At 42.7% G+C, this 24,842-nt stretch overlaps 1 protein-coding gene and 1 long non-coding RNA gene across 3 annotated transcripts in view; one reads left to right on the top strand and one right to left on the bottom strand.

Moving 5' to 3' along the window:
* The window catches only part of POLR3B (RNA polymerase III subunit B), a 134,273-nt gene extending 124,083 nt beyond the window's left edge, over positions 1-10,190 (top strand). Inside the window, exons 26-28 of one of the 2 annotated variants that reach the window (XM_023194162.2) lie at positions 1,351-1,464; positions 4,109-4,282; positions 9,423-10,190. In XM_023194162.2, the coding sequence (XP_023049930.1) occupies positions 1,351-1,464; positions 4,109-4,282; positions 9,423-9,552 (418 nt within the window). In that variant the 3' untranslated portion in view covers positions 9,553-10,190. The remainder of the gene's footprint in view (positions 1-1,350; positions 1,465-4,108; positions 4,283-9,422) is intronic. The other variant, XM_023194247.2, reaches the window with a different exon arrangement.
* LOC111528398 overlaps positions 1-24,842 on the bottom strand; it is a 275,213-nt gene that overhangs the window by 3,503 nt on the left and 246,868 nt on the right. Inside the window, exons 2-3 of the long non-coding RNA XR_002726974.3 lie at positions 7,661-7,841; positions 111-217 (exon numbers count right to left, since the gene is read on the bottom strand). This is a non-coding gene — a long non-coding RNA (uncharacterized LOC111528398). The remainder of the gene's footprint in view (positions 1-110; positions 218-7,660; positions 7,842-24,842) is intronic.

Raw genomic sequence — 24,842 nt, forward strand, 5'->3', positions numbered from 1 at the left:
TTTTACATCATGCTGTAGCCCAGAGTTTACTTGTTCCAAATCAGACCAGTGTTGCAGGGAGAGCCCTGGATTTGAATCCCCACTGCACCACTCACCAGCTCTTATCTGACCTCTGGGGCTGTCTGTGTCCATTTCTTCATCTTCAAAATAGAGGTGACAGTTCTTCTTCCCTGGATCATTGTATGGATTAAGTAGCACATGGTAGATGCTTCCTTCCCTTTGAAGAAGGAAGTTTGAGGCAGTTAAAAAAAATTTTTTTAAGACATCAGTGCTCTGGTTGTTCTTGCTCCAGACTAATGAGAAAAGGTTTCTTCTGTCAAAGTACATGTATATTCACCCTCTTCTTAAACTCTTATTACAGCCTTTCTAAAGATTCATTGAATCAGTTATGTAATAGACATTTATTGAGTACGAGTTGTGTGCCAGGCAGGGTCACAGGTGCTGGAGCCACCGTGACAAAGGAGACAAAGTGCTCATCCTTGCAGAGTTACTTCTTGTGGGGAAGACAGGCAATAATCTGAGAGATAATAAATGTACACCATGGTATCAAAAGGGGCAAGTGCGCCAAAGGGTCAGGTTGAGACGGGGCCGGAGTGGCGATGTCAGGTGGGAGGAGAACTTCTTTAGATATTCAGGGAAAGTCTCTCTGAGCAGGTGAAATGTTTGACAGAGCCATGTGAGTACCTGGTGGGAGAGTGTTTCAGGCAAAGGAAACAGTAAGTCAGAGGCCCCAAGAGAGGAACAGGCTTGCTCCATTTGAGGAGTAATGAAGAGGCCAGTGTTGCTGGAGTAGCGTGAGTGTCGGGACACGGGAATAGGAATAGTGAGGTGTGCAGGAACTGGAGTATGTCTCACCATAGGGCCATTATATAGAATGTTGGCAGTACAGATTCCGAGTATGATAGGAAGCCATTGGTGAGTTGAGGACAGAAGAATGACCTATTGTGATTTACATTTTAGAAGGAGTCCCCTGACTTTTTATGCAAAGAATAGATTGTTGAGGGATTAGAGTGGAAGCAGGGAGATTAAATAGAAGATTGTCTGTGGCAGCCCAAGCAAGAAGGGACGGTGGCCTGACCAGGGGGGTCACCCTGAAGGAGGGATCATCCCATACACACTGTTTCCCAACCTGTTTAAGTGTCTATTTCTTTGTAAAACCATTTATCTTTGAATATAGCTATGGTACTTTTCATATTTTTAGAACTAGTCTTTTCATTCACTGCAGACTGAAAATCGTTCTTATCCAGTCAGTCATAAATGAGTAAGGACCTGCCAGTGATGGGTCCAAAGGCTGTCTCTTGTTAGCCCAAACTTAGTTTCTTAACCCACAACACTTGATCTTTCTTTCAGTGAGCCCTTAGAAGCATACATATATTTTGGCCCCGTGTACTATCAGAAGCTGAAACACATGGTGCTGGATAAAATGCATGCCCGGGCGCGGGGCCCACGAGCTGTCCTTACCAGGTAAGAGAAAAGTACTTACAAAAAGAATTGATAATGCAGTCAAGCCCACCTTGTATTTTCCAGATATGGCAAAAAGCAGACTCAACAAAGTTTCTGTTTTCCTGAGATGTCAAAATTTGGCAAGTTTGACTTTAAGAAAATCATATATCTATGATTAACATGAAAAAGTAGCAGCCAATTAAAAAATATTTCTCAAGTGCAAGAGCAAACCCACCATAGGTCTTGCCAGTGGACTCCTAACACAACTATTTACTGTGTAAATGTCTGCAAATATGGTCCTATTTATAAAGGTTCATATAAGAAGATGTGTATGTATATACCCACACACACACTGATATGCCCCTGTGTACACAGAAGACACATGCATACATTATTTGTTAGCATAAACCACAATTGGAGTTTTTTAAAACTAATGTTATTGAAACATAAGGCACCTCCACTTGCAGACTTATTTGAGTAAGCTAGAGGAGGTCAGGGGCCACCTGCACCTCATACAGGTATACCCTTGATCCCAAGCACAGTGTCTGTGTGTTAATGAATGGATAAGTTTCTTGGGAAAGAGAATTACAGCTACTAAGTTTCACATGTTCTTAGTGTTATTTTTTCCAGTTGGAAATGCATAGTCGAGGGCAGTGGTTCTCAGCCAGGGATGATTTTGCCTCCCAGGGGACATTTAACAACATCTGGAAACATTTTCAGATGTCCCAACTTGGGGTTGGGTAAGTAGCTACTGGCATCTAGTAGGGAGAGGCCAGGGATGCTATAGGGACAGCCCCCCACAACAGAGAGTCACCCAGCTCAGTATGTCAGCAGTGCCAAGGTTGAGGAACCCTGGGCTAACGGAGGGAACCCAGGCCTTGGAGTCAGACGGTCAAAGCTACGCTCTCATCTCCACCTTTTCGTTCCATCACAAGCCTTGGACAGATCGCTGATGACCACAGTCTAATGAAATGCTCAGCTTCAGCATTTCTCATATTTAAAGTGGAGACAATATACCTACTTAACAGGTGCTGGTGAGTGTCGAGAGTGTGAATACAGAATGTATATAATGCCCACCCACAGGTGGCATCAGCAGGCATCCGGTTCCCTCCCCACTTTCACTGAGCACAGCCTGGATGTAACAATGTGGAGAGGGGGCAAGGATGAGGCAGCTCATGTTGGGGGTTTTATTTTTTTTTTAAACCAAGGGAGAGGTGTAGATGACTCAATTCCTTGACCATTTAAAACTGAGCACTTGCACATGTCTGTTGAAATGATAGACATATGTGGGCTTAAAACTGCAAAGAGGGAGGAGAAGTTGAGATTCTCAAGACGATAATCACTTCAGCAATGGGACCCTCATTGGGTTAGATGTGTTTCTCCCCTAAATGCTGTCCCCTCCTAAACTTCCATTTCAGTTACAACATTCAAAAACTATTTCAGTGTAACATAAATGTCAAAGCAGTTATTTCCTATATTTTGCTTTGTTGTGTAGAAAAAGTTATTACTTTGGTATTACTTTTGTGCCTTCCATATGAAGACTGCCTCGAGTGCATTTGTCTGTAGTCAGTTATCTTAGTTGGTTAAAATCCAGGTGTTGGATTCTGTCCACATGTGGTCTGTCTACCTTTACCTTGTTCACTGACCTCAGGTGGAGGGAGCAACTACCCATGCGTGTTTCTACCGGCAGATAAAAATGTATAGATGTGCTCAGTTATGAAGTTTCCACTATAATGTGTTTATTTAGACCTATTTGTAAGTTATTCATGTGCATATTTCCTTTCAACAAGTATTCTACAACTTCTTTGATTTCACATTGAAACTTAAAACCACAACAATTCTAAAAATCGTAGAATTTTGGTATGTGTTGGCATACCCTGTGTTCACCTTCTTAATTCTTTGGGAGATGGCAGCAACAACAAAGATGAAAAGATGCTATGGAATACAGCAAACAAGGGGTGCATGGTCACCCCTGCTCACAGATTACCTTTAAGAAGCCTGCCAGGGAGCTTGCTTTTTTTTTCTGCAAATAATTTGTGTGATCCATACCTACATGGGGTTACCTAAATTGTTCAGATACCCCTGATTTTACTTACATCTCTGGGTCCTGGATTCTGAACCTTTTAAAGTATTCTCAAGCCCAGCATATACACAAACCACAGGGAATCCATTCAAGAGGCTAACAGCTTTGGTTGCAACTACTGGAGGATCCAGGTTCCCCCTCCAGTCTGTTCTGCTTAGTTTTTCTGCTTTTAAATAATAGAATACTGAGACATCTTTGAAAATACTCAAATACATTGTTTCCTGATTTGAAAACTCTGCTAAGTTCTAATAATAATGATAGTGATGGTAATAGTAATGGTGTTTTCTGTGATTATATGTTAATATGTTATTATATCATATGATATTATGTAATTATATATTAATTTCATTTAACCATAACAACCATCAGTATTACATCTTTTCTCATTTGAGGCTATTTGGGATAGGTGGGCGTATGCACTTTTACAGATGAGGCTGAGTAGCATGTTCAAGGTCACTGTCCAGTTACTGATTTGGATCCAGGTGAGCCCTGCTCCAAAGCCTCGTGCTCTCTGCCAGCATGTGATGCTGCTTCTTTGTTTAACAGAATAATAACACATTTGTCTAATAACTTGTTTCAAAGGCAGCCCACTGAAGGACGGTCTCGTGATGGTGGCTTGCGTCTTGGGGAAATGGAACGTGACTGTTTAATCGGTTATGGAGCCAGTATGCTTTTGCTAGAGAGACTAATGATTTCAAGTGATGCCTTTGAGGTTGATGTCTGTGGGCAGTGTGGACTTCTGGGGTATTCTGGCTGGTAAGTGGATACCATATGTCTCTCATACCACACCTCTTGCCTCTTAAATCACAGCTCAAGAATTGACCCTGGATCCTATCCGCATATTCTCCAGCCTCTGTCTGTGATCGCTAACATACCCTCCTTCATGCATGTATTCCTGTCATTGGGGATACTCTGTGTACATGTCTCATTTGTCTGCATCGTGATCTACTTCCTACACAGCTAGAGGCTCAGCTCCCAAGGAGTACAAACTTTATCTTCTTTTAAATATTATCTCAGGTACTTTTTACAACACTATTTGCCTGTGAAAATCCTAGCAGATGCATTGTTGGATGTTAGAATCACAGTGTGTTAAAGAAACCTCTTTAGGGAAGATTACATCGAATGCTTTCATTTGTAACTTCAGACCCAAAGAGCCAGGGATGCTGCCCCAGGTCTTATAGCAAATTGGTGACAGAGCCAAGAGCCAAGACCAAGACGACCTAGTACCCTGCCCCCTTGTCTGGACTCTCTCTGCCAAGGCTAGCTGCTTCACACTTGTACGGTAGATTCTGTGAGGGCAGAAACCGGGTCTGTCTCAGTAATTTATTCAGCAAACATTTAGTAAGTATCTGCCAAGTGTCAGACACTGTTCTAGGCCCCAGAAATGCAGCAGTGAACAAGACAGATGATGGCTGCTCCCAAGGAGCTTATCTTCTACTTTATTCTCATTGCATCCTGTCATGTTTACCCTCATTTCTCCAGCCTGGGACCTGATAGATGCTTCATAAAAAAATACTGGTTGAATGATACTCTGCATTTGTAGGATTGCCAGTAAGTAAATCATGTCATTTGTAAAGTTTATAATTTCTGTGTAGAGTTCGGTACACAAAGGTCACCTTAACAGATGACGCTAGATTTTTTTTGTTTCTGTGCAGTTGCACCACCTTTCCTATTTGTAATGATTCCACTCTGTCGCCAAAGAACAAAAAGCTCACTTAGGGTTATTCCTAAAACACTCCTGTACGCAAGAGAATCCATAGTTCCCCAAAAGCGAGGGTTTTTTAATTTTGTTTTTTTTTTCGTTTCGAGACAGAGAGTCTCACTCTGTCACCCAGGCTGGAGTGCGGTGGTGTGATCTCGGCTCACTGCAGCCTCAACCTCCCAGGCTCAAGCGATCCTCTCACCTCAGTCCCCTGAGTAGCTGGGACTACAGGCTCACACCACCACGCCTGACTAACTTTTGTACTTTTTGTAGAGGCAGGGTTTCACCATGTTGCCCAGCTTGTCTCAAACTCCTGGGCTCAAGTGATCCCTCCCACAGTGCTGGGATTTACAGGCATGAGCCACCACGCCCAGCCAAAAGTGTGTTCTTTACTTAACTTTTCAATCAGAGGCAAGGTCCAACAAGATCTAAGGCAGAAGCTACAGAGCTTCCAGCCTCACCCCCTCATTGCCCCTCACCTGCCCTCCCTAGAGTGCCTTTTCTCTAGATAGGGGCCATCCCCAAGATATAGTTAGGCCCAAATAACATTCTTGCTGGAATCTGAGGAATTTGTGGGCCACCTTTTCCCCATTGAGTCCCCACCGTAGTTTCCTTCCAGACAGAGTCTCAACATCTTGCCATCCTGAGCTACTAATTTCTAAGTTGAAAAAAGCCAATCACAAGTTGAACAAGTGGGCTTCTTAGAACACAGTGTATCCCTTGCCAGATAAATGTCAAAACCTTTTATCCAGTTATTTCATGATTTTGGTGTAGAAGACTCTTTGTCTGTGAAGAGATCATTTCACTTTAAAAACTAACAGAAGAGGTGGCCATTTGCAGTTCATCTTTCATAAGGTTGCAGAGAAGAAGTGACATGATTCCAAGGATAAGCCTAGCTGTTTCTTATGTGAATGAGATGAGGGTTTGCTTCAGTCCTGAGATGTCTGTTTGTCTTTTGAAATGCATATTGAGCTTGCTTTTTATAGTCTGCGCTGTGCAACCAAAAAGAAAAAAAAGAAAAGAAATCATGTAATAGGAAGACGCCTGAATCCTCTTTCCACTATGCTTCAATCTTCAAATTTGACACAAGCGTTTTTAAATAATTTACTTCGAAAGGATGGTACAGAAGAATCCTGTCATTAAAAATAGAGGTCATGGAACTTCAAAAAGAGTTTCCTTTTCTTTCCCCCCCCTTGCATTCTTCCTCCCTCTCCCCACCCCCAAAGAAAAAAGAAAACAGTCAACCCAATTCACTTATGCACTTTGAGAACCTTCCCCTCTCCACCACTGGTTACCCAGGGAAGGTAATGTAAGCAAGAAGACCTGTAAGCAGTGATTGATCCTCAACATTATTCTGCTAAATGTGTATCTTCTTTCCTGCTTCATTTCTGTCTCATTTAGAGAGCATCTGATGGCAGTGTCTGATTTTGAAGCATATGTGTTCAGTGTGCATTGTATTTGAAATCCTTTGAAAGAGAACTAGATCAGGTTATACACTTTGAGGGTCTCTACTGTAATTAAACAGACCTCAATATATACCGTATGTCTGATTTTGAGTGGCCTACTTATACCCTTGTTGCCAACAGAAAAAAATCCTAATCCATTCTAGTAGTCTAGCCGCCGCCTCGGGTGCTGCTTTCTGGCCGAGGAGCATAATGATGCTGTCATTTTTCCCATCATTACCTGATCATGTGTGCTGGGCTGAGTGGGAGGGAGCATGGGCGTCGTTGGAGGAAGTTGCTCTTTAATGAGCGGCACAATGGAGGCTGGGTAATTAGAGCAGTTCGGAACCTTGAAACTGGCCTTTTGTCAGGGATTTGCACATTAGTGAGGCATTGCTATGGGGATGTTTACAGCACGACTGTTGTTCTACAGAAGACACTAAGGGTATAAGTCACAAAAGCGAGGTCCAAAAGGAAGACTTCAGGAAAAAGAAAATCCCTGTTAAGATAATTAGCTCATAGAGGATGTTTCACTGGACAGTCATTTGTCATGTGAAGCCACAGCCTCTCCTTTTTGCTACCTTTGCCCTAAAAAAATCCGTTCATTTTATTGTTGTTCAGGTCAAGTTTCTCCCTTTGCAAATTGTTCAGATACAAGGTAAGGTAAGGTTTTATACACACACATGCACACTGGAACATTTTAAATGATGGAGAAATATTTAATAATAGAGAAGATTAAAGGGCTTTCTGGAATATGAATCAGTACATATGGAAATGTAAAATAGATTAGCTTGGATTGGAGTCATTGGGTAATGTACTAGTCAGGAGAAGAAGAGAAAAGTTACCCCCGTTAAATCCATTTCCCCAATTTAATGAAAGCATGAACATGATTCCTAGATAGATTACATCAGCCCAAGCACATTAAAAAGATAATTTTTAAACTCAAATGTATTAAATAGGTCTTTAATCTTTTAAGAAAAAGTAACTCACCAAGTTTATATTTGTACTGTTGACAGATCAAATACAGGTTAAGCACCCTGCATCGCCTCGTCATAGCATCAATTGTGCATTTGTGAGGGTTAGTCTTCTCTCATTCTCCTCCTCAGGAAACTGTCTGCATAGTTACCACCGCCGCGTGCACATTCTCAGCCTCAATGCTTGCTTTTCTTTTCTGAAATAATACAAGCTTTATTTTACTGATTGCAAAAATGATCCCTGCTCATTGTAAAACATTCAAAAGTTACCACAAATATAAAGCGAGTCGCATGAATTCCCACCACCCAGAGATGACCACTGTTAACATTTTGGTGACTCTTTCAAGATTCTGATAAGAGAAGAAAGATACAAATATACGCACAAAAAATTTAAAATTTTACATATGATTTCGGGGGCTCCATACACTTACAAAACCTGTTTGAGGGCCCCCTTGGGACCATGCTGATTAACAAACTGCTTTTTTCACCTCACAGTTTGTCCTGGACACCTTCCATTTCAATAAATGTGATGGCTTCACAGTCTTCTTCTATGTAACTGTCCCAGTGGACATTTGCATAGTCTCACATTCTGCTGTTATAAATACTGTGGCTGTCAACATTCTTGTACACATCCCTTTGTCACTTTTGGGACTACCGAATCAAAGAATATGCACATTTACATTTTTACACACACTGTCTTACTGCCCTCCAGAATGGCCAATCCTTTGTTCACTAAGGAATCCTCCTCCAGTTCCTGGTCAGCACTAGATCTTCCAAGCCTCAGTTGCTATTCTTCTTGGACTCATTTTCCTCCTCGTTAACTGTGAGGACCTAGTTTTCTACCTGTTAAGAGTCAGGATTTGTACTAGATACCTACTGTCCCAGCTGCTGCGGACCCTTGAGGAGTAGGGTAAGGTCCTATTTTGATCTGAAACCTGAAAGAATAATTCACTTTCTCCCCAGGGACCCTTCTACAGTTGCAGCCATTGATTAAGAACTAAGTTCGGTTTACCAGCTCTTCCAGAAAGAAGAGAAAATAAAGTCCTAATTGGAATATGAGGCAAATTGGTTAGGAACATGGGCTGTTGTTGTTAGGGTTAAGTGGGAATATATATGCACATACGCACATACATACATTTCTTAATTTCGCACGAGGGACAACATGTTGTAAGTATAGTACCTTCCAACACTCATAGAAATAACCAAGCCTGAAGAGCACTAGAAAAGTTACCATTTGATTGAATACCACTGTCCTATTCGGAAGTCTTGTCTTTTCCATCAGACTTTATGTATGTCAGTGACAGAAACCAAGTCATAATTGTCGAGCAGCTTGCCTAGAATAATATGCTGCTTGTATAGTAGATGCTTATCAAATACATGGAAATTGATTGAATTAGTTTAAAACTCCTTAAACAATGAAAAAAAATTAAATTTGGGTAAATTTCCCAATGGTTCAGATTTCTGGAGCTCTTTCAAAACAAGTATATAGGCAGATGTTTTACATTTTAAGGAGAAAGGGCTAGATGTGTGGTAACAACGGACTCAACTTGCATGCTTTAAACACTGGAGGGAATGGTGTTTATTTCATTTTTTCTTTTGCTTCCTTGGATGTTTCTTTTTTTCTGGGCACATATGTACTTATAGTGCAACTGAACACTTAGGAACAGAAAGATAATTTGATAGAATGATAATAGAACTTTATAGAGACCGTTTTCACTTCCTACGTGGAGGCCTTTGTTTCCGAGTTGCTGTCTAACACTTGCTGACTTGGGTTTCAGGTGCCATTACTGCAAGTCATCCTGCCACGTGTCTTCCCTCCGTATTCCATATGCCTGCAAGCTGCTCTTCCAGGAACTACAGTCTATGAACATTATCCCCAGGTTAAAACTGTCCAAGTACAATGAATGAGGATAGAAAAAAATGATTATTAAAGAGAACAAGCGATACATCCAATACAATGGAAAGCAGAAGGGATTTAGGACTACTACTCCTCCTGTGAAGAATTCCCTTGCGTATTCTGTCACTAAAACAAACAAAAAAAATGGAGAGGCTTTGATATACTACAAGACTGGCCAGACAACCTTGATCAGTGAGCCTTGAGCCATGGGAGAGATGCTGACCATGTGGACTGCAAGGCAGCTTGATTCACAGATGGATGTGACCTATAGGAGAAATCAACCATTACTTATGTGCTGATATCTTGACATTCACTCATTAGAAGACCTTACTCCTTCAAGAGAATGTTTGGGGTCAAATTTACCATATCCTCTGGCTAACGATGTTCAGGGTTCTTCTGGAAACTTGGAAGATGTAAAGAATCCGTTCGGTCAGCCTGGCTTTTGTGGCTGGCTCTGATAAATTTTCCCAACAATTAAATCTTGACTTTATACACCCAAACTTTGTAATTTTAGTCTTGGTGAAATATAATGAATTTGTTCCTACCTTGTCACGCAAGAATGTCATCTTCCCTTATGGACTCAATTGCTATTATTTTGAACCTCCAAGATCGTACCATGCAACAATATTCATTAAATATCTGAATCTAACCCCGTAGCTGCTTTGTCATACTCTGTCCCTTCCATACCTGCCAGGATGCTAGCTGTCCATTTTCTTTTTAATCTGACAGGCTTCCTTACTCATTTCTAATTTGTTTTCAACTGCTGCCCTGAAGCCAAACATTTGTGTTAAGAATTGTTTGTAAAATCAGAGTCAGAAATGCTTTGAGTAATGGCCTAAGGCTTCATTCCCAGCATGTCACACTGAAGATGTTCCACAGAATATTAATAGGTATCATATACCAAGAAGAATCAAGCTTCTATGTTAAACTAAGGTTGAGAAACTGGGGTTACCAAGTTAAACATTCCACAGGACTTTTTCAAAGCCTTTAAAGATCCCAAGCTAATGTGTACTGGGTTTCAAAAGAGGGATGTTCCAGGGACCCAGGCTAGTCATTGACTTGAGAACTCAACCTCACTTCTTTTTCTTCACAATAAAAAATCTCTAATACGTAGGTGCAGCATGAGGTATCAGTGAAAGCAGAATGAAGGACACTGCAGGCGAGCAGGCCTTCCTCAGCCCTCATGGCAGGAACTCAATAGGTATCTTTTTTATTTTTTTTCTTTTCGGACAGGGTCTCACTCTGTCACCCAGGCTGGAGTGCAGTGGCAAGATGACGGCTCATTGCAGCCTCAACCTCCCGGGCTCAGGCTATCCTCCCACCTCAGCCTCCTAAGTTGTTGGGACTACAAGGCACATGCCACCACACCCAGCTAATTTTTGTATTTTTGGTAGAGACGGAGTTTCGCGTGTTGCCCAGGCTGGTCTTGAACTCCTGGGCTCAGGTGATCCACCCACCTCGGCCTCCCAAAGTGCAGGGTTCACAAGTGTAAGCCACTGCACCTGGTCTCGATAGGTATTTCAACAGATATTTCAAAAAGGAGTTTGAATGCCTAGATCTTTGCTATGCCAGTTCCTTTTTTTACCCTAGCTTATGGTTCTCAAAATTAATGGTGCATTAAGGATTGTTGTACTGGATTAAATATACAATCATACTGTACTTTATGGGTTTTTAAAGGAGTTTTCTAGGGTGATACTGATTATCTCACATCGTGTAGCAAATCCACTTCCCAAATCCATCAAAGATGCAGTTGCCCTGCAGTGTGGGGCACACCATTTCAGTGAACACTCAGAGGGTCGGGCTGGGAGAGTTAAAGGCAGTGTGCTGGGTGCTGGCAGGAGGACTTCGTTGTTCATCATTCAGTACCTGCCACGTACAAGGCACTGGACTAAGGATAAAAGAACAGGATAGGCCTCTGCCTGACCGAGGACATGGTCTAGTGGAGGAGGCCAAGACGTGTGTGCTAGTCACGGAGCACTGCCCTGCAGTCAGTGCTGAGGATTCATCTCGGCAGTGCTGAGGGAGTGCCCAGGGCGAAGCAGCCAACAGTGCTCTGGAGATTTGGAAACACTTCACAAGCATGATTATGCCCTTGATACGTGAAGAAACTGACGCCCTACGTAGCTAAGTGACTCCCCAGAGCCTCACTGCTAACAAGGGGGACAGCAAGGGCCTCAGAACCAGGCATTCTCACATACAGGGCTTTGTTCTGGTTTTTTTCTGTGATTATATTTTACAGCCGTCAAAAGTGATCGTTTTTAAAAAATTCAGATGCCCTTGAATGGTTGTATCTCTTATAAATGAACATCTTTCTTAGGAAACCATTCCAAGCCAGTCTAATCTTTCTGAGGGGAGTCACCTTTCTAAGTGTCTAGGAAATTATAAGTTCTCTAAGTTTACAAGATCTAGAAAGTATGGGTTTTCAAGCCGAGACATCCTTAAAGGAAAATATTCTATCAGATTGATATCTCAAAAATTAGCAAATACCACATTTGAATAGCTATTTGACTCTGAGAAATACTTTAATGAAAAGCAGCCAGACACTAGGCATGGTGGCAGGCACTTGTAGTTCCAGCTACTCAGGAGGCTGAGGCAGGAAGATCACTTGAGCCTAGGAGTTTGAGACCATCCTGGGCAACACAGCAAGACCCCATGTCTAGGGGAAAAAAAAAAAAAAAAAGCCAGCAGCCAGATTTGGTAAGCTAGTCCCACTACGGTTTTATTTAAGTTATTTGTAAGTTAAAAACAACTGACTTACAAATAACTTTAAAAAATAAAGTTATTTTTTCTTTAAAGAGTTTATTTAAACTTTATTTAGAGTTAATTATTTACTCTATAAATAGATTTCCATTTCCAGTAATGATAGAGTAACTTTTTACAGACCACCCTCAAAGCACTTTTTTCCCTCCAGTCTTTTGCCAGGCTGGAAGTGGCACAGGATGAGGCTACAAAGCCATTAAGAGTCTGTGACCCTGACATGAGCTTTGACAGAATCAAAGGGCTGGGGAGACAAGACTGTAGGCACAAAGTTGCCCAGCTGCCAGGATCGGAGAGGCCAAGATCCCATATAGAAAGGAAGTACACTGAAGTGAGTTCAGGTTCTTCACCACTCCTCTGGATTTGCCAGCTCCAGCTGATAAAATGTGAAATCACTGACTAGGTTGGTTTAAACGATAGAGATGTATTTTCTCACATTTCAAGATGCTCAATATCCAAGATAAAAGATGTCCACAGGGTTGGGTCTAGTGGGCCTCTCTTCCTGGCTGCTGGTGGCCACCTTCTCGCTGCAGCCTCACATGGCCTTTCCTTGGTACACAATAAGGGAGCACGTGAGTGAGCTCAGGTGTCTCTTTTTAGGATGCCAGTCCTGTTGGATCAGGGTCCCACTCATATGTCCTCATTCAACCTTAATTATTCTCTTAAAGGCCCTATCTCCAAATGGGATCACGCTGGGGGCTAGGGCTGCAACATACGAATTTGGGGACACACAGTTCAGTCCATTATACGCTTGAAGACATTTGCCAATTCATAACAGCACGGATAGAACTTGGCGGTATCTATTAAAGCTAAACATACCCAGTAACATATCCATTCCTAGGTGTGGGCCAGCAGAAATATATTTATGTGTGTGTTACCAGTATGTGTGTACAAAAATGTTTCTAGCAGCATTATTTATAGTAGCCCCAGGTTGTAAAAAATTCCTGCCTATTAGCAACAGAATAAATAGTGGTATGGTCATTGATATGGTTTGGCTGTGTGCCCCACCCAAATCTCATCTCGAATTGGAATCCCCACGTATCGAGGGAGGGACCCGTAACCCCCACGTGTTGACGGAGGGAAGTGATTGGATTATGGGGGTGGTTTCCCCCATGTTGTTCTCGTGATAGTGAGTGAATTCTCACGAGATCTGATGGTTTTAAAAATTTTTTCTCTGCTCTCACACTATCTTTCTTGCCTGCTCCGTGTAAGACTTGCCTGCTTCCCCTTCTACCATGATTTTAAGTTTCCTGAGGCCTCCCCAGCCATTCAGAACTGTGAGTCAATTAAACCTCTTTACTTTGTAAATTACGCAATCTTGAGTAGTATCTTTATAGCAGTGTGAGAATGGACTAATGACAGTGATACAGTGGAATACTCTATAGCAATGAAAAATGAGTTGCTGCTACATATAATATCATAGGTAATCTCACAAATATAGGACAAAACAAGTTAAGCCCAGATGGGGTGCGCTGCCTCACACCTGTAATCCCAGCACTTTGGGAGGCCAGAGGTGGGTGTCACCTGATGTCAGGAGTTCAAGACCAGCCAGACCAACATAGTGAAACCCTGTCTCTACTAAAAATACAAAAATTAGCCAGGCATGGTGGTGGGCACCTGTAATCCCAGCTACTCGGGAGGCTGAGGCAGGAGAATTGCTTGAACCTGGGAGGTGAAAGTTGCAGTGAGCTGAGATTGTGCCACTTTACTCTAGCCTGGGCGACATAGCGAGACTCCATCTCAAAAAAAAAAAAAAAAAAAAATCCCAAAAGAAACACTATATTAGTTCCTTTACAGCTCAAAAATAGGCAAAATTAACATATAATATGAAGAGTCATAAGATTTTCCTATGCAGAGTGGGTGGCTAATGGTTAAGAGGTGCAAAGAGTAGGGCTTCTAGGATGCTGGTAATATTTTTTTTTTATCTGAGTGCTGATTACATGGATGTGTTCATTTTATGAAAATGCATTAAGCTGTATTCACTCAAGACTTCTTATCTTTCTGAATGTACATCATTCTTTTAAGCTACCAGGTGGCTTAAGAGTTTAAGAATACAAGCTCTAAACCTGTTTCAGTCTCTTCACATAGTAGATATTTCACCCCAAATATAACATACTGTGTGTGTTCTTTTAGTTTTCCCATCTTCAAAATAGAGAATGTAATAGTACCAACACCTGGGGCTATTTTTAAGATTAAATGAGATAATGCATCTAAAGGACTTACCACAGTGCCTCGCACAAAACAGGTGTTCACAAATGTTTGTTATTGTCTTCATTGATGATAACCAGTAATAATCATATCCACCTTATTGACAGCACTGCCAGGACTGGCAGTGTACAACTGTACAACTTCATCAGGCAAGAGTTAGGAAAGGCAAACCCTGAGTTTCCTTTGGAAGAGAGAGTTTGGAAACTAGGACCAAGTGCAGAAACCATAAGATTTTGCAAAAGCGATTTGCGAAAGCTGCCCTGTTGAACAATAATGGGCGTAAAGAAGGGGTAGAGTTAGTGAGCACGCTTCCCTGGAACAGCCATTTAGCACTGACATCAAAGTGAGGCATGTTGTCGGCGCGGGAGTCCCAGAATAGTTTCATGAAGCCCACAGAACGTTCTCAAAATGCTTCCATGTGGTGAGAGTCAAGTAAAGGATTAAAAAAACACAGAAGTCCTTGATTGGGTGCTACATAATGGGATAGTTTTCAGCTGCTTCGGAGCATTTTGGCCAACACCTTTATTTGCAGTAATGAACCACATGAGGGTGAGCACATTAGGGCTGGTGGCTGGGCCCATCCGTTCTCGGCCATCTGAGTAATAGAGGAGCCAGTTTCGGAGAGACCTGTAAATAATTCCGTTGTGAAACGGATGGTCAGAAGAGTGACTGTAAAAGTAGCACCTCTTTACCATCCATATTTACTCCATATGTGTCTTGAAAACAGTTTATTTCATTTGTTGACCAAAAATTGACTTTTACTACTTCAGCCCACAGGGATAAGATTGGTGGGAAATTAATGCCAAGCTTTAAAGAGGCAGTTTTAAATGGGAGGGGGGCCGTGGGGGGAGTAGTAGCAATCTAGAGGTATATAGATTACCAACGCCAAGCTACCAGTTTGGGTTTTAGAAAGAGGCTTCAGAAGCAATGAAGAGATTTGGTTCAGCAGATCAAAGTTGTGATCAGGATGTCATGACAGAAAATCTCAGCACAAATCACATAAAAATGTGACACTCACATTTTTACTCACAAGTCTAACATCTCACACCATGCTCAAAGTATTTTTCAAGTTCAGGTAATAGCTCTTGTTCCATGCATAATAAATTTTAAGTCTGGCTAACTCCCAATCATCCACATTAATGGAGGCAAGGTGTGATGTGAATCAATTAAAACATGATGAATTCAACATCTTTTGTATTGGATGCTGGGATGAAGTTTGCAGGCACATTTTTAATATAGCTCACGTAGTGGTTTGGTGAGTTTGCTGTACTTCAAATAGTGACTCCTAGGAGCACTATTTGAAGAAAGTGGAATAATGTCTTTTCTGGCTGAGTAACGAGAGATCTTTGGGTGGGGGAGTAGCCACACTCAACTGGGATGCCTCTAGGCCAGTAGTTTTCAAAGTTTGGTCGCTGAACCGGCAGCATCAGCATCACCTGGAAACTTGATAGAACTACGCATTCTCAGGCCCCTCCCCAAACCTGCTCAGAAAATCTGTGGGAGAGGCTAAGCAATCTGCGGCTGGAGGTTTCTGCTTTCTCCCTCTAGCTTCCTTTCCACTCCCTGCTACTTCCATAAAGATATACCACTTCAAGGGGGGCCTTTCTGAGTGAGTACTCAGAAGGCCCCAGTTTCTTTTCCTGTCTCAGCGGGTCATGTCAGTCTGCTGTCCAAGTCCGTGAAGGGATGGGACAGCATTGCCTCTCCCACAGCAGAGCCCTGAAGTCAGCAGAGATGCTCTAGTTGCCGCACAGCTTCCTTGGTGCCCGCAGGGGTGGTTTGGTGCTGGGATTTTTCAACTCTCTTTGCAGGGGTGTCCAACCTTTGGCTTCCCTGAGCCACATTGAAAGAATTGTCTTGGGCCACATATAAAATACAGTAACTCTATCTGATGAACTTAAAAAAAAAAAAAAAATCGCAGCTGGGCGCAGTGGCTCACACCTGTAATCCCAACACTTTGGGAGGCCGAAGTGGGCAGATCACGAGGTCAGGAGTTCAAAACCAGCCTGACCAACATGGCAAAACCCCGTCTCTACTAAAAATACAAAACTTAGCCGGGCATGGTGGTGCACACCTGTAATCCCAGCCTCTCAGGAGGCCTGAGGCAGGAGGATCTCTTGAACCCAGGAGGCAGAGGTTGCAGTGAGCCAATATTCGGGCCACTACACTCTAGCCTGGGTGACACAGCAAGACTCCATCTCAAAAAAAAAAAAAAAGTCTCATGAAGTTTTGAGAAAGTTTATGAATTTATGTTGGGCTACATGTGGTCCACGGGCTGCCAGCTGGACAAGCTTGCTTTAGAGTATGACCAGCCTTAGGGCTGCTGTCCTAAAAATGAGTTGGCAGTGGTATTACCAACAAAGGAGTCAAGGTGCTTCCACTAATAAGCTGAGTCTCAACTTTCTCATCTGTTCAGTGGGTATGTGATACCTCCCCACCTAATGACCTATGCGGGTTAACACAGGAGTAAGAGTAGTGCCTACCCAATAGGTTTGCTGTGATTGATAAATGAGTTAATTCTTAAGTGAGGCACTTAGAACAGGGCCTACCCCATGCCACACACTTGATAGAGATGTGCTTTTCTTTCTTTGTATGTGTAAACTTCAAACTAAGCCAGTTTCTCAACCTTGGCACTACTCACATTTGGGGCTGGCTAATTCTCTGCTGTGGGGCTGTCCTGTGCATTGTGGGATGTTCAGCAACATGCCTGGCTGCTGCCCACTAGATGCCAGTAACATCCCCTAATCATGACAATTAAAAATGTCCCCAGACATCGCCAAACAGTCCCTGCCGGGAAAAATCACCCCCAGTTTAGAACCACTGAACTAGACAATGTGTATGGAAGTGTTTTAAATTCCAGAACAATTGAGAACAGTCTCAGCAGTGTGCTTATGCAGATTTGTGCTCAGGAAACTGATAGCCAATCTGCTTCTGGATAATTGAGGGCCTGTATTAACAAATGTGAACATGAATGCAAACCCTTGTTTTTTCTTCATGTATCAGTTGTCGTGGCATCAGATCAAGCTGCAGTCAATCATATGTTGGTCATTAAGTGAAATAAGTTTCATTCCTGTTATACACTGTACTTGTATATATCTGTTGGTAATGTTATAGTCATAAAAATAAGATCAGTCATAATCTCCATTGTCATTCACATATGCCCCCAGCTTGATCTTGTCCTAGATCTAGCCTATTTTTTGTTTTTGTCAAGGACATATGCTGATTTTCATCATTTACTCAATCATCCCTCAGCCTTGCATCTGCCCGCCTGCCATGTGGCAGGGACTGTTCGGCTCCCACTTCACCCCAGCGCTGAAAATTCTGCCTCGAATGGCCCTGTGGGAATAAATGGGCTTGAAACTCCTAGGGAGGGCCCTCTTCCATGCACACTAAAGTCCTGCTTGCATTTTAACGTGACAGCAATAGGGCTGGGTCCCCAGCACAGAAATCTCAGCATCAACAGCTGTCTTTGTGAGTTACGGTAAGGTTTCCTTTGTGGACTCTGGGTCTTGCATGTCCCAAGTATGTCTATAATCTGTCAGGACCCGAAATATGGAAACATCAGTCCAGACAATGAAACAGGAGGCTGTTTGTGATTTACTACCTGCTCTGCCTGCAGGGAGAGTTATTCTAGTTACCTTATTCAGTGTCAGATGTTACAAAAATCCAGGAGTAAATATTTATAGAGATTATGAGACGGGCACAGTTCTGATAGTACAGATGTCATAGGACTTTATCATTTAAATAAAGTCGGAGATGGCAAATACACATATATGTGCTCCCATTCTCAGTGGCTCCCTAATCGCTCATGCCAGTCTCTCGTGCTAAACCTGAATTTGACCTCAGACTCCTGAACACCAAGCTCTGACAGCCACAACCCGTCAGCTGCGAGGCAGGAGCATGCTGTGGTCAAGAGCAAGAACTCTGCAATCAAATTGGCTGCCTTCAAATCCTACCTCCACAACCTGCTAACTTCTATGATCTCGGGCAGATTATTTTGCCTCAGTTTTCTCATCTGTAAAAATGAGGTAATAGTGCCTACTGGCCCAGTATGGTGGCTCATGCCTATAATCCCAGCAGTTTGGGAGGCCAAGGTAAGAGGATCACTTGGACCCAGGAGTTCAAGATCAGCCTGGGCAACATAGGAAGACCCTTCATCTACAATTTTTTTGTTTGTTTGTTTGTTTTTGAGATGGAGTCTCACTCTGTCACCCAAGCTGGAGTGCAGTGCTGCGATCTCAGCTCACTGCAAGCTCTGCCTCTCAGGTTCACGCCATTCTCCTGCCTCAGCCTCCCAAGTAGCTGGGACTACAGGCGCCTGCCACCACGCCCAGCTAATTTTTTGTATTTTTAGTAGAGACAGGGTTTCACCGTGTTAGCCAGGATAGTCTCAATCTCCTGACCTCCTGATCCACCCACCTTGGCCTCCCAAAGTGCTGGGATTACAGGCATGAGCCACTGTGCCCGGTCACACATTTTTTTTTTTTTTTTAAATTAGCCAGGCGTGGTGGTATATACTTGTAGTACCAGATACTCAAGAGGCTGAGGGTGGGAGGATCACTTGAGTCCAGGACTTTGAGGCTGCAGTTAGCTATGATCATGCCACTGTACTCTAGCCTGGTCAACAGAGCAAGACGCTGTCTCCCATAATAATAATAGTACCTATTCATAGATTAATTGGATCAATCAATTGAGCACATAACAAAGCTCAATAAGTACCAGTTCTCATCATGATTACTTGGAATTGGCTTCCTTATGAAACGTAATTTCCATCCCTCTATAATGGCATTTTTCCCTCTTTTTAGATTAAGTTCAATCCAGCTATGTGGTTGGTTACCTAAGTGGGGCAGCCTCTCATGCTAAGGGTAGGGTTTCGTCTTTGTTGGAGAAGTAAGTTTAAATTTTTGTTCAAAAATTTCTAAATGTTTATTTTTGGTTACAATGGAGACTGGGTCAAAGGGTGTGGTTGACTGAAAGTAAAGCCATCTCCACTCTCAGAAACAAAACAGCTTAAAGTATTTACCTGGCACTGAGTTAGGGAGTACGGTCTCATGTGTGAAAGAAATCGAAGACATGCATAGGACATTGTTGGTCTTCCCATCCAGTGTCCACACTGCCTCAGGACATTGTTGGTCTTCCCATCCAGTGTCCACACTGCCTCATATTACCAGATTTTATATATAATGTCTATATTCAGCTGTGTGCATTGAACACAGTATTAATGCTCCCCGCGTAAGAATCTGATGACTTGCATAAGAAGGAATTTGTATATAAAGGAATCTTTGGCTTATGTGCAAAGGAAAAAGTCTCCCCTGGAAAAATGCAGGCCTTACACATTTAGCAGACCCTCGTGTCCACAGAAACAGTCACTGGCAATTAGGCAACTGCCATAAGATCAGAGGCAGGAGCCCGCACATGAAACAGAGGCAGTGCAGGAAGATCACTGCCTTCTATCTCTTGAGTTATGGGCGGCTGAGGTTGCCTCCCCCTGTGTCCAATCTGCTCTGAGCTTTTCCTGCTGTGGACAGAGGCCCTGGAGACTTTTACACACCCCAGTTTTCATGCGGCTTACTGATCCCTTTTCACGTGAGTGAAAAACGCCTTTGATTTTGAACACTCCCGTCTGTTTTGTGTAACGCTTAACTGATGTGCCAGAATCATTCTGTACCTTAAAGGAGGTCTTGCACTGGGCTATTAAAATCAGTCCTTCTGTGAAGAGTCACTGTGCTCACTTAAAGGATAACTGCCCTGCCTTTTTAGATGGGGCTCATCTTGTTAGACCTGGATTAGGGAAGAGAGGAGCAATCCGACCCGCCGTTGAAGCCCATCCAGAGCCCATCAATGAGTTGGGTCCAACCACAAGAGAGTCTTCAAAGAAATATTACTATCTACCAACCAACTCTTCTTTGGGAACCCTACTTCCTGTCATTAATTCCAGTTAGAATCACGGCAAGCTAATAGAGACCTTGAACCAGTAGGTCCACTTTATTTGTTCCGATGACAAAATGGGTTGTTCCATTTTCTATGGAGTTCCACATCTCTGGAGAGGTCCAAGGAGAAGTTTTATGACTTATCCGTTCAGTCAACGTTCTCTGTGTCTCTTCTAGGAAGGGATGCTCTACTAGGTTCTGGGGCTACAGGAAGGAGTTAGATGATGTCCCTGCCCTCTGGGTGCTCAGAACTGGGAGAGAAGATAGAGAAGCTACCAGTGAGAGGAGGCCGCCATTCATCTATGTAACTTTGGCAAATTCAATTACATGCTCAGCATTTAAAAGGACAAGGAAGGGTAGTATTTAAACAAGGCAGACAAAACCACTGGCATCCCTCATCCACACCCCTGCCATAGTTGAGCCCAGGTTGAGTGGAATGTAGTCTTCGGTCTCATGCCTCTCACGAGCATCTCTGCTCTAGTGTGAATCTCTGGAGTTAAAAAGATCATGGATAGTTTTTAGTTTTTTGTACCTTATAGACCCTAAATGGAAAGTACTGTCCCACTGGGTGTTCAACCAAACAAATAGCCACTGTCCCAATTATGAGCTGTTTAAGTTATCTTCAAGGATGATTTTGACTTTATGGGATTTTCACTTGAAACTGTTTAAATGCCTGCTGTAGAAAATAACAGACTAGACTTCTGTGTCATACAGGAGGGGAAGCTGCCTGAAGTGTCCTATAGTGGGGGCTCCAGTGCAGGCAGGGCAAGTTTTCCAGAGGAGGTGGCTGCCAGAGCTGACTTTTGAAGAATGAGTGGACGTTTGCCAAGGGCAGATGGTCCTGGGTGGGTCTGAAAGTGAGAGCATCAGGAAGTAGAGCTGACAGGACTTTGCAGGCAGTGAGAGAGGAATCAAGGGCACTCTGAAATTACAGCCTAGACCGCCAAGTGGGTAGTGAACCCCCAAGGCAAGGAGCGAGTGGCAGACATGCTATAATATGTTCTGTGTGGCACATACGGAGTTGGGTGCCTCCAGGGCCCCTGCATTAGTGGCCCATCTGGAAATGAGAGGCAGGGGCTGCCCAGGTAGATTGGGAAGTCATCGGTGATTGTGGGCACAGAAAGAATGTCACACATACCTGCTCCAGAGAAAGGAGGAGGGCCAGAAATGAACCCTGAGGACCCCAGCATGTGGGGGATGGGCTTAGAGTGAGGCACCTTCCAAGTAGTCCAAGTTGAGGCAGCAAATGAAAGCCAGAAAACAGCAGAGTCCAGAGGCCAAGGGAAGAGGGTTTCTAAGTAGGAGGGAGGTCATGAGTCGGAATGTGAAGAGGACCAGGAAGATGAAGTCTGCAAGTCCAGTGGATCCCGCCAGGCTGTGAGAGCTGATTCAAGGGCATGAAGTCGACAGGGATTAAAGGCACTAGAGGAGGGAGCAGCAGGAGGCTGTTTAATATGATGCCTTAGTGCTCCTAATTGCCCACTCAGTGTCTAACAGAGGCAAACAAACCTAGGAGACACCACTGGCCTTTGTGTGGCCTCCGGTGTGCTGGTGTCAGCACCCTTTCCCAGAGTTCTCTCCCGTCAGCCTGCCTGAAATCCCCACATTGGACTCCGCAGGCAAGTCACTTGGGAGGAACATTCATGAACACCTGATTCCTATCAAGACGAATGTGATTCCCTAACCTGTCTTCTCAGGCCCCTGAGGAAACTGATGAGGATCAGGAGGGCGGGATAAGGGCAGCTAGAGAGACGCAGAGTGAGCAAGAGGCTTTGGGATTTACGGTGAGGGGAGGGTGACAGAAGAACATGCTGTCCTCCCCACAACTTGCACAGTTTGGACTTTGACCAACTTGACCAATACTGCTTCAGAAGGAACCTTAAGCTTACTGAGCATGTACTAGGGGCTAATCCCTTTACATAGAGGATCCCACCACCCAACCCTGCCAGGTTGACATTATTCTCCATGTTATTGCCTTCTAACCTGATGTGATTGGGGGAAATGTCTTAATACAAAATTCTCCATATGTGTAAGAAATGCAAAATCAATTTTGAGCTAAGCTTGTTATAGGCCCACTGCAGGGTAAAATTTTGTTACTGGTGATCTATTAATCACTCTGATTATGGAGGATCCAGGGTGTGCATTCATAATCCCATTTTACTCACACCACAGCCCTGTGAGGTAAATATTATCTCAGTTTTGTGAGATTAAGTGATTTGCCCAGTGTTACCCAGTACTAAGTGCCTGAGCCAGACTTGGATCCAAGCCTACTCTACCACCTCTCCTCCTTTGTCAGAAAGCTCTGGAATGTTCTGCAGAATGTGTTCAAAGACCCAAACACGGTATGCCAGCCCATGGCCTCAGTGCTGTCCGGGTACTCTTCAAATTCTTTTTCAGCAATGCAGACTTTAAACCAGAAGCAACCTGTAAATAATGCTGAGTCATCCCTTTTACAACAGGTCTAGGAAGACAGTCTCATGTATGTGTGTGTGTACGTGTGTTTGTGTCTGTGTATGTGTGTGTGCGTGGTTTTTTGGGTGTGTGTGTATGTGTGTGTTTGTGTGCTTTCATACTCTCCCGGCTGCTGCCAAGAGATTTCCTTGACCCTTTCACCTCCCTGACTTCCAGGAGCAGCTTCTAATGATAAATCTTAATTGGGACCCAAGTTGGAAGGCCGTTGATCCCTCATCGCTGGGACCACCATCTGGGTTTTATGGCCAAAGACCATTCTGAGGAGATCTCTTGTATTAGGGATTTATTCTTAGATACAGAAGTGCCTTAATTTTTGAAAACCCCAAACTTCTGGGACCAAGGTGCTGGAGATCCATAATTCCTTCCCACAGCAGGGGGCGCGTGCTTTAAATACAGTACTCTACAAAAAATGCATGGCATTGTGGACCCACTGCAGATAGGCACAAAGACAGTAATTCAAGTTACCCATAATCTCATCACAAATACCAATTGTTAACATTTCAGTGTAGTCCATACAGTTGAGTACTGTGCAGCTTTACACAGAGGACAGTCACAGCCCTACCTAGTAATACTGAAAACTCTCTAAGTTTCACAGTTGGAAGGAAAAAGAGACTTAGGAAATAAAGTCTCATTTTTGTAAAACAAAAAAAAAAGTGATGGGTAGATGGGTACATAAGTAGGTAGATATATAAATAGACAGATGATAGACACAGAGAGGTGAGGAGAAAGATTCAGCAAGGTACAAAAATACATCCGGATTGAACAACAAATTATTAAGAGTGTGATGAGGGAGGGAGAAGAGGAAGGACTTTAGGAAAAGAACTTTCCTTGTTTTCATTTTTGTTCAGTTACGTTTACTTCATGTACTTATTTTTGTATTTTATGACATCACATATGCATTACTTTATAATGTAAAATATTTTATAAAAGTAAAGCAAATTGGCATCCAAAACTTTTTCTATATATAGTTATATAAATGCAGGCGCACACACATACACACACACACACACACACACACACACTTTTTCAACCTTAACCATGAAAAATTCCAAATATTTACATAACTAGAGAGAATAGTGTAGTGGACCCTCATGTATCCATCACCCAAATGCAATGATTATCAACTCATTGCTAGGTTGGTATCCATGACCCCATCTACCTTCTCCTCCTAGAATATTTTGAAACGAATCCCAGGTTTACAAATATCATTTCACCCATAAATATTTCAATATATACCACTAAAGTGACTCTTAAAATAAAAACCCACAATGTAATTGTCATAATAGCAATTAACAATAGTCTCTTACTGTCATCAAATATCCAGTTTGTATTCAAATTTTCCAATCATCTCATAAATGGTTTTTTCCAGATATTTGTTAGAACTGGAATCCAAATAATTAACATTAGTTAACAAATCTTTGAATTCTCTTATAATCTGTACTGGTCTCTTCTGTCTCCCAGGTCCCCATCTCCTCCACTTATTTGCAATTTATTTCTTGAAGAAACCATATCCTTTGTCATATAGTTTCCTATAATTCGTACTTTGCCAATTGCATTCCTTTAGTAGATTTCAACATGTTTTTCTGTATTCTGTGTCTTCTGTAAGTCTGCAGTTAGAACTAAAGGCTCGATTGGATCAAGTTTGATTTTTGTGACAAGACTCATTCATAGGGGGTGTGGCCTTCCCGCAGGAGGCACGCACGTTTTGTTCCTCTCTTTGTGATGTCAGCAGCCACTCATGCACAATACTTAGCTCCATTAATTTAATAGAGGGTGCAAAACGGTGCTATGCTAATTCTATCATTTCTTCATTTATTAGCTAGGATACACCTTTTTAGACAAACTTCCTTTCATCAATTATTTGCTTACCCAGAAGTTTATTTCATATAATAAAGGCTGGATACATGTTTTATTCTTTTCCTTTACTCACCAGT

The sequence above is a fragment of the Piliocolobus tephrosceles genome, chromosome 10 (assembly GCF_002776525.5).
Source record: "Piliocolobus tephrosceles isolate RC106 chromosome 10, ASM277652v3, whole genome shotgun sequence".
NCBI classification, from domain to species: domain Eukaryota; kingdom Metazoa; phylum Chordata; class Mammalia; order Primates; family Cercopithecidae; genus Piliocolobus; species Piliocolobus tephrosceles.